At 38.0% G+C, this 10,519-nt stretch overlaps 1 protein-coding gene across 2 annotated transcripts in view; it reads right to left on the bottom strand.

Moving 5' to 3' along the window:
• The window catches only part of LOC112163512 (calcium/calmodulin-dependent protein kinase type II subunit beta), a 46,678-nt gene that overhangs the window by 23,232 nt on the left and 12,927 nt on the right, over window positions 1-10,519 (bottom strand). For both annotated transcript variants that reach the window (XM_024299942.2, XM_024299943.1), the window contains 2 exons: window positions 10,270-10,335; window positions 5,448-5,520 (listed from right to left, as the gene is read on the bottom strand). In XM_024299942.2, the coding sequence (XP_024155710.1) occupies window positions 5,448-5,520; window positions 10,270-10,335 (139 nt within the window). The remainder of the gene's footprint in view (window positions 1-5,447; window positions 5,521-10,269; window positions 10,336-10,519) is intronic.

Below are 10,519 nucleotides of genomic sequence, written 5' to 3'. Positions count from 1 at the left end.
TTTTTCTTTAGTTTTCTCAAATGATTCATTAAATATTAGTATTTGCATTTTTTTACTATTATTTTGTGACTTTTCAGTTTCAAAGAATGTCTTTCATTGATAAAGAAATAATAAATTCTAATGAAGTTTTTATCAATAGGCAGCTTTTATTTTTTTATTTTTATATTTTTTGCATAAAATATTTTTCTTTTCTTTTAGTAAAAAATTGATTAATTTCAGAGCACATTCATGTTATATATATTAAAATTGTAATTTCTTCATTATTTAATTGACTTTTACCATATTTTTTTTAGAATTTCTGCTGCATTTCAGGCAGTTTAACTTTTGGACTATAGTTTTTTTTTCATATGTGAAAACTTTTAATTAGCTTGTTCAAAAGTGTTCATTTTCTTAACGGACATGTTTGAATTTAACTACGACGATGTTTCAAATACATTTGTCTTTTCATAAATATTTTACCATTAAAAGAGACAAAAGCAGAAAGTTAGAAACTCTGAGAACAAAGCGTCTCAACTGAAGATTACTGGAGCTGTGGATGAAGTAGATCATCTTTTATGAACCGCTAGAGGTCAGAGGTCAGAGGTCAGAGGTCAGACTGACGGGAAGCCTTTTGCTGCTCGCTGTTTGTTTACTTCATTTTAAACTGTAAATGCTGCTCAGTTCAAACAGCAGATCTGTGCTGATGTCAAGCAGAAGCCCCGCCCCCAAAGCCACACATCTGCAGGACGCGCAACATCGCCCCCTACTGGCTCGTATGGAGCCCATAAGAAGTTCTATTTAAATTAAACTTTTATGGGACAATTATTCAAAAAAAAATTGGATTTAATGTTTTTAGAAATGACTTTTTTTAATCACAGGAGAGTCATTTCTATAGGATTACAAATTTAAACTTATTTTAATTTAATAAAATTCTAAATGTTTTTGTTTTTCAAATTTTAACCTAGATTTGTGATTTCCCCTCAGAGGGACAAAAGCAGGACTTCTTATTCCCATAAGCATCAGTATCAGATAAACCACTTAAGATTTTTCATCAATAATGCCTTAAATTCATATTATTTATTGCACCTGAAAAAATTTATAAAATGAAAAAAAATGACAAAGAAAAAAGTGAAGACAGACCAAGGAGATGAATTCAACAAGTTAGCCTGAAAACAGAACATAGTGAAGATAATTGATTTAGTCAGCAATCAAATCAAACTCTTGATGGAAAACTGAGACTATTTGAATTTAGAAACATTATAAAAAGTAACAGTCATATAATTCAGCCAAAGTTGTCATATTTCTGTCCGTCTTCCTTTGTCCTGGTTTTGTTCTGGTGTCTCTGAAAATTTGATCAATTTCTTCGTACATTTGAATTATATCTCATTAAAAAAGTACAGAGACTGTCACAAAATACAAGAAAGATGGAGAGAATTTTATTTATCTTTAATCAAATTTCATTTTATTCCCAGAAGGTTAAATAAATGTTTTCTTTAATATTTTTTTAACTTGACCGAAAACACTTATGTTTTTCTTATTTTTATTTATTTTATGCATCATCTCTATTTCAGATTTCATTTTCATAAACAAAACTTAAAAATGTTTCATCTTTTAAGTGACTGAAGTCCATAGTTTACATTATGAATTAGATATATTTCAAACAAATAATTTAAAAGCTCACTTTATGTAATAAATTAATGAGATTTGAGTAAAAAAAAAAATTGTTTTTGGATATGGAGTCTGGAAAGAGCCAAAATGAAATACATATATACACCATAAAATAAGGTCTTAAATGATTTTGTATTTAAGGTGAACGTCTCCACTGAAGGAGCATTTGGGTTTGGATGTTATTTGAACCACAGAAGTTCTAAGATGTGATCAGAAAACAAACACGGCTGGAAAAAAAAAATACCGTATAGTTTCCCGTTAATAAAAAAAACGTGTTTGTTCAACTCAGTTTATATTTATGAAGTGTTAGTTTGTCTGAAGGAGCAACTCAACAGACGAAAATGATCAAACTGATTGTGACAAATGGAAATCTGTTCATTCTGTTTGTAGTTGTTCTGAATTGACCAACAGATTCTGGTCTCTCAACAGCTCTTATATAGAGAAACATCTGCAGGAGCCTGAACATCGTTTCCCAGAATTCCATCTGCCCACATAACAAAGCTTCATTTTTAAAATCATGCAAAGAAAATCCGACCCTCGTCTGATCGTAGACCGAGCAACACTCGGGGCGAACACTCCACCACTAGGCCACTGAGCTGAAAGTTAAAGGGGAAGTTAAGGGGAATTGGGCAGTTAAATTTAATATAATCAAAAAGAGGAGGGAAAGTGTTTAGTTCAAAAGTACTTAAGTAATCCCTGAATTAAAATTCATTTGAACTTTTTTTTTTTTTTTTTGTGGAGAAAACCCTCAATATTTGACTTATTTCTTTAACTTAAACCGAACGTTTTAACACATCAGTGACGGAGTTTCACTAAATCCATGTGAAATATTCAGAAACCGATTTCTTTCTGAAGCATTGTGGGTAAAACCCATTAATTAGCTTTTCTCCTTAACTTTCCCGTTAAATACAGCTGTGAATCAGACACCGACTTCAGTGTTGTAAACTCTTAGTGCACGTTTGCTTTGATATGTTGGACAATAAACTGAGTTTCTGGATGTTCATGCACAACACCGTCAGCTCAGAATCAGAACACAAACATGCACTTTAGAACTCACGGCCGTGCACAGACATGCAGACCAAATGCTTCCTCTGCACTTACCAGCCATCAAAACCTAGAACAAGAGAGTTCACAACAACCTGCAGAGTTCAGCTATTAGCTCGTCTAGGTTAGCAACTAGAAAACGACAACTACAGAGTAATCAGATTACTCGTAGAGTACTGTAATCCCAAAAGATGATGGGTTCATGCTGGAGTCAAACAGGGAGACAAATGTCCTGAAGATCCGGTTTAGATCCAGGAGACTGAAGTGAACGCTCGTCTCTTCACATTTGTTTAGATGAAAATTGTAATTAAACTGTTTTAGCTGCAGGAGTGATCATGACTCCTTAGGGACAGCCATGAAGACATTTACCAAAAAACAAGCACATCACAGCTAATATTTTAGCAACATGCTAACATTTTTGGCTAATTTGTTATCATCTGGGGTTTTTAGGCTAATTTAAAGTTTAGCTTGTATTTTAGCAACAGGCTAATGTTTTTGGCTAACTTGTTATCTACTGAGGTTTTACAGGCTAATTTAGAGTTTAGCTTCTATTTTAGCAAAATGCTAACATTTTGGCTAACTTGTCATTTGCTGGGGATTTTTAGGCTATTTTGGACTTTAATATTTAAGCAACATGCTAACATTTTTGGCTAATTTGTTATCATCTGGTGTTTTTAGCTAATTTAAAGTTTAGCTTGTATTTTAGCAACAGGCTAATGTTTTTGGCTAACTCGTTTATCTACTTGGGTTTTTGAGGCTAATTTAGAGCCTAGCTAATATTTTAGCAACATGCTAACGTTTTTGGCTAATTTGTTATCATCTGGGGTTTTTAGCTAATTTAAAGTTTAGCTTGTATTTTAGCAACAGGCTAATGTTTTTGACTAACTTGTTATCTACTGAGGTTTTACAGGCTAATTTACAGTTTAGCTTCTATTTTAGCAAAATACTAACGTTTTTAGCGAATTTCTTTATCTACTTGGGTTTTTGTGGCTAATTTAGAGCCTAGCTAATATTTTAGCAACATGTTAAAATTTTTGGCTAATTTGTTAATTACTGAGACTTTTTAGGATAATTTTGCATTTAGTTTTTATTTTAGCAACATGCTAACGTGTTTGGCTAATTTATTATTTACTAAGGTTTTTATATAGGCTAACTTAGAGTTTAGCTTTTATTTTAGCAGCATGCTAATGTTTTAAATAATTTAGCTTGTTGAGGATTTTTTGGATATTATGGAGTTTAGCTACTATTTAAGTAGCGAGCTAGCTCTTTTGGTTGATTTGGCACCTGCTAAGGTTTTTTGGGCTAATTTGGACTTGGGCTCATATTTATGCAACACACTGAAAATTTTAGCAAAATTGTCATGTATTAGGGATTCTTCAGCAATTTTACTACAAATGTTTCCGAAATGTAAGTCAATATCAGCGCTCTTTCATAGTTCTTTAACGACATTTTTTAAATCTTTTAGTAAATTTAACATTTTCAAAATAGCTTTTGCATCTCCAGCAAATCCCTTCAGCAATTAAAGCAAATTGAGTCACAATTTTCAGCAAAAAGCTTCAGCATCTTCAGTGACTACTTTCAGCAAAAAGCATTCACACTAGAATTATCGCAGGTAATAGATGTTTTCTAATTACCATGAATTTCCCCAAATTAACGCCACATCAGAATTAAATAGAATTAGGTCAATTGTGTAAATTTACGGTAGTTGAAGAACGTCAAAATCAGCGCTAAAGCTCGGGTGTCAAAGGGTTAAAACCTGTAATGTACTTTCTTGACCAGCAGAGGGCACCATAGACAAAAACAGCAGACAGGAGGAGTTTATAAAGTTTATAAAAAGATCCACAGACACTCAGAAAGACGCTAACAGACAACGTGGATGATTGCTTTGTTTATAACAAATATAAAGTATTTTAAAGTTTCAAAGTTTAAAATTACGAAGCTTAAAATTATATTTAATCTGAATTATTTTTAATGCAAAGAAAAAAAAATACTCCAGCCAGGAGAAATTATTTGATGTTTAAGAGGAAACAGACACTTAAAGATCCACTCCAATCATCTTTTTTATTATTTATAAAAGCTTTTCTGTTGTCTTTTCATTAAAATTTTAGTGTTTTCAGCTAAAATCTAAAAACTTTTGTCGTTTTCTAAGAAATAGTTTCTGCAGAGCGGCAGGAGCTCTTTAGAAATTCACCTCTGAGTTCCCGACACCCATAACTGAGAGCTCTCCGTTTACACTCTGTCCTGCTAGCTTACAGTCAATATCGGAGCTATCCAGCCGTCCAGTTTTGAGACAGATATCAAGACAGAATGGGGCGGAGCTAAGAGCTTTTAGCCCCATCCAGATTATTTTCTACTATTTTTTTTAAACGACAGTTTCCTTTCTGCTCCCGATTCACAGAATTTGAATGAATACTTAGAAATGTAATTTTAATCTTAATTTTCTTTCTCATCATGACAAAAATGCCACAATAACAGGTTAAAAACATCGTTTTCATGGGAGTGAGTCTGTAACTATGAGGTGTTTTTTATCAAACTGTGATATTTGACTTTCATCTTTGGGTCAACATTCAATGTTTAGAGACTCCAGTTTGATTTACGATGCCGACCTTATTCTTCTTATTGTCTGTTCTGCCCCAAACTCATTACAGTTTTCTCCTGACGGATCTTTTTCCCGCTCCTGAATGTTTGTGTCATTCTTTGAGAAGAAAACATCAATAACAAACAAACAAACAGGCTCAGCCCTGCAGGTGACTCACCTTCAGGTCTCTGTGGACCACCCCCATCTGATGGCAGTGGAGCACGGCCTCCAGAATCTGCTGGATGCAATGACTGCATGCAGACAGCAGGGGGAGCAGGTTAGTCCCAACGCATTCACCCCCCCAGACGGTCGCTTCATGCAGAGGCAGCAGAAGTGCTTCTCACAGTCAGGCGCTCTCAGAATAGTTTCAGCTTCACACAAATAAAACTGTCTGTGAAGGGGGGGGGGGGCAGTGCCCCCCCCGGCTCCTACTGAAGGAGAGAGACCGGTTCAGTTCCAGAACCTCAAACACAAAAACCTGCAGGAGGACGCGGACAGACAGACGGACGGACGGACAGACGGACGTACAGACAGACGGACGGACAGACAGACGGACGGACAGACAGACAGAAAGACAGACAGACAGAAAGACAGACAGCAGGCACAAGCAAGAGCTCCAAAATCCAGCAGAAGACACAGGCGTGTGAATGCAGCACGAGGAACACAAACACACCTTCAGGTCTCTGTGCACTATCTGATGCTGGTGTGTGTAAGACACGCTGTCTAGGATCTGATGGATACAGTGACTGCGGAGACAAAACCACACAGAAGATCAACACGGCATCATGGGAAGGAGGGGGGGGTACACGGAGGATTGTGTTTGCTGAGGGTTTGAACTGCGTTCACACACAGGAACACACGTTTCCATTGAAAAGTCTACATAGACGTTTCGTCTTCTGCGTTCAAACCGTCACATTCTCGCGTCGCTATGCGCGTTTTCAAGTCCATTTTCAGGTTCTACGCCCAAAACGTGCGGCCACTGAACACGCGTTTAAGTTAAAGCAGTTTTTAACCAACTCTGGGTATCAATTAGAATTTCCAGAAACGATTCGAATCACAAGAACACGAATCGATTTCGATTTTATTTGATTGTTCGATTTAATTTTAAGTTTACACGTAGAAATACATGAATAATCTGCTATATAATTTGGATATATTTATGTTAATCTGATCTAGTTCACATCCTGTAAATGTATCAGTGAAATAATGAGATTGTTAATATTAGTGATGATCCGATCACGTGATCGGAAATCGGGGCCGATCACGTGATTTGGGACTCGATCGGAATCGGACTCCTTTGTCCGATCAGGATCGGATATTTCATTAATTCTCATTATGATCAGAGCTTTACGTTTCATCTTATCATTATGGATAAATACTCCACTAGAAGTCTGGATGTCATGAAAAGATCACAAAATGTCAACACCAGAAAACAGCAGCAGCTCAAGCAGAAGGCTAACTTGTAAACAAAGCTAGCTAGAAAGCTAACTTCCGGGACCAATAACTCCTTTAAAAACGCTTTAAACTGACAGCAAGTGTCTCTATTGGTTTGTCATAACTCAACCAACAACCTCTAAAGGTATTCCAACAGAAAAAGACAGTATTTGTTTCTTTTTAATGTGAAGCTCTTCATGCTTCACAGATGGTTAAACAGCAGCTGCTAACTGCTACATGCTAGCGCCGTGATTTAACTCCTTAGGACCCGAGCTGTCCTTTGATGTGCCTGTTTGATTTATCTGACAGAGAAATAACAGTTAAGAAAATTAACTACTGTGGTAATAAAACCAAAAATGTGATGTCTTAAGAACTTAAAAAATAAGCACATAATCTAAAAAATAAATAAATAAATAAAACTAATAAATTAAAACTAATAATGATATCAGCTATTCATGAACACTCATCAAATTTTATGCTAAAACAAAATCATAATTTATTTTTAAGAATTCTAAATGAGGACAGGAATCACATTTGGTCAAAAATGTTCAATAGCTCCAAAGATGTTAAAGTTAAAGTCACTAAACGTTATCACATGACTAATTATCACTTATATAACAAGAAAATTGTATTTTTTTCCTAGTTTATATTTGCTGTATTTTTACTTGTTTATTAAAGCTACTTCACAGAAGAGTTTTAAGTTTTTAATGATAACAGAAGGTTAATGAAATATAAATGAGGGACAACACTAATCTGTTTGTTTAATTTATTCATGTTTTAAATGTCTTATAAAAGTATCGGATCGGGACTCGGTATCGGCAGATACACAAAATCAAATGACTCGGAATCGGATCGGGCCCAAAAAAACCTGATCGGGACATCCCTAATTAATATCATACATGGATTCTCTAAAGGAGAAAATCCAACAATAATGTTCAGATCATTAACATTGTAAACATTGTTCTGCTTCTCCTGGAGGACGTTTCAGTTTGACCACTAGGTGGCGATCGCGCTGCAGCATTACACCCTAATTCAGAAGAAGAAGAAAATATGACAAAATGATGTTTTAGACCACAAATAATTATATTAAATGTTTCCTTAAAAGAGTTTGAAAAATTAAAGATGTTCATTTAATCAGTAATGTATGTTTAGGTTGACTGAGCGTTAGCATTAGCCGTCCTATGGGAAATTACATTAAGCCTTAGCACCGAGCTAGTGGACTTTATGTGCTAAATCGATTAATATTTTCATGGATCGATTATTGATTTATTAATCTTAAACTGATTCAAATCGAGTAAATCGATTTTATTAACCCAGCACTAAGTTAAACTTTGACCAATCAGGGACTCAGATTTGATCTCGACGGATGGATGGCGTCCTCTTTGGAACACATAACAGTTTGATAAACGATCATGAAGGAGAAACGAATAATTACGGTTCGTGTCGGGCTGGAGTTCGAAGAAACCAAGTTTTATTTATCGGAATCGAGCTGTAAACGAAAAAGTCTGGAAGGAGATTCACCAGATTCACACCGAACCTCTTCCAGCTGTGAGTCCAGGAGCTGATAGCGACAGTGTGAACACTGCACATTCAAAAACACACTTTCAGAGCAGGAATATAAGGATTTCTGGTTTTGTCATTGAAGCGATCGTGGAGAGATCCTTAAGACACCAAGTCTCTGATGAGGCTCCGCCTCCTGACGCACAGATTCCTTCACTTCCTCTGAAGCTTTTGACGTTTTGATTCACTGAACCACTAATGCTGAGAAATATTCTTTTAAAAATATTTTGTACAAAATCTGTTAGACGTTTTAATATGTTTGTATTTTATTGTGAAAATCAAATCCTCATTTTTTTCATATTTTCTGTAGTTCAAACTGACCAATCAGACGCTTCAATAACAGTAGGTGGAGCCTGCTGGCCACATCTAATGTTAAAACGATTGACAGATTTTGTGTTTCCTGTTTCCAAGAGGTGGGGGTGTGGCCTTCTAACAAGCTCACTTCTGATTGGTTGCTATGGAGACGCCGGCGTAGACCGACGCGTCTGAATCGACTTCATTCGGTTGGAGCTGAATGTAAACTGTTTCCTACGGATGACGTCACACATCAGTTCACACATATGACGATTTGAGCAGAGTGAGGCCACGCCCACCTCCGCACAAACACAAAAACCTGACGCACAACGAAGTCGACACAGAACTTGAGCACAAAAAAACACAAAGAGTGAAAGCAAACAGTAAACATTCATCCATAAACAGTAAGTCTGATTCAGTGAAATGAAGCTGGTAGACTTCATTCATCCTTCGGTCTTTCTTTACGTAAGTCTCCATGAGTCTTTTGTGTCGTTAGAACTCAGTAAAGTCTGAGACACTGAAACCTTTCATCAGGGAATCAGGAGGAAACACAAAGAGGTCAGAAACGTTTCTGTTCCAGTGGAAGATCTGATGTTCTGGGAATGCCGGAGCAGGAAAAGCTTCTTCCTGAGCGCTCGGCCTCGGCTACATCGCTAACAGAGCGCAGCATCCATTAGAGTCGGAGCGCTTCCAGAAAGCTCTTTGGCAAACGAAGCTTTGCGTGAAATGGAGTTTGCTGACAGGAACAGTGGAAAGCAGAACACGGCATCCTTAAACCCTCGCCGCCTTCACAGCAGAGGAGGAGGATCCTGTTTGTCGGAGCGTCAGGAAACCGGGAGGGAAGTGGGAAAGAGGGAAGTGGAGGAAAGAGGGATTTAAAGGAAAGAGGGATTTAAAGGAAAGAGGGAAGTGGGGAGTGAAAGAAAGAAGGAAGTGGGGGAAAGGGGGATTTAAAGGAAAGAGGGAAGTGGAGGAAAGAGGGAAGTGGAGGAAAGAGGGATTTAAAGGAAAGAGGGAAGTGGGGAGTGGAGGAAAGAGGGAAGTGGGGGAAAGAGGGAAGTGAAGGAAAGAGGGAAGTGGGGAGTGGAGGAAAGAAGGGAAATAAAGGAAAGAGGGAAGGATCATGGTGTCACGGATCGTCCTCCTTTAACTCAGTTTTCTCTGAACGCTCTAACCTGAACTTGTTCGGAGGGCCGGATAGAATTACCTGGAGGGCCGGATCCGGCCCCCGGGCCGTGACTTTAACACGTGTGCTTTAGAACACGTTAGAAACAGGATTTTCCTCGGAGTGGGTCTTTAAAGTTTTGCATTCTGGGTTTGGACCTTCATACAGAACATGTCCAGGAGCTTCTCGTGTGAAAGTCTTGAATGTAAACGACTGAGTCTGACATGATTTCTAACACCTAACGGCGGATTTGCGAAACTCTAGAGGATCCAAACTGCCGGCGTCTCAACATCAGGATTAGAACACAAATCTGTTGACTGGTTTTCTGCCTCTTTTTATGTTTCTGGTTTTTCCTCCTCTCCCGCTTTCACAAACCGCCTCCACCGTCAAATTGATTTAAGTCTCCCTCCTGAGGGCTCACAGTGTGGGCGTGTGGGCACAGTCTCTTTTGTCAGTGTGGATTCTGGCTCCTCACAAAGCCTGCAGAGGTGTGTGGGTCCGGGGAAGGAGGACGTGTCGGGTCTGTCCTAATGATGGACACGTTTACCTGGCGTCGGCCTCGCTGTAGTATTCTCGGGCCACGATGTCCTCAAACAGCTCCCCCCCCGTCACCCTGAGGAGACACGGACGACAGGAGTGTGTTTGTGCGCGCGCACGGACACACAGACACGGACAGGAGGGGATGTCCTCATTAGGGGGAAACCCCGGCTGCAGGATTCTCTCCTACCCGGTTGCCATGGAGACTGGCTCCGTTGCGGGGGAGTGTTGCTGCTCTAATGTAGCAAGGAGGGAGGGGT

This window comes from Oryzias melastigma, linkage group LG12, assembly GCF_002922805.2.
Source record: "Oryzias melastigma strain HK-1 linkage group LG12, ASM292280v2, whole genome shotgun sequence".
NCBI lineage: Eukaryota > Metazoa > Chordata > Actinopteri > Beloniformes > Adrianichthyidae > Oryzias > Oryzias melastigma.
Note: the sequence above shows the minus strand (reverse complement) of the source record. Positions and strands in the feature narration are given on the sequence as shown.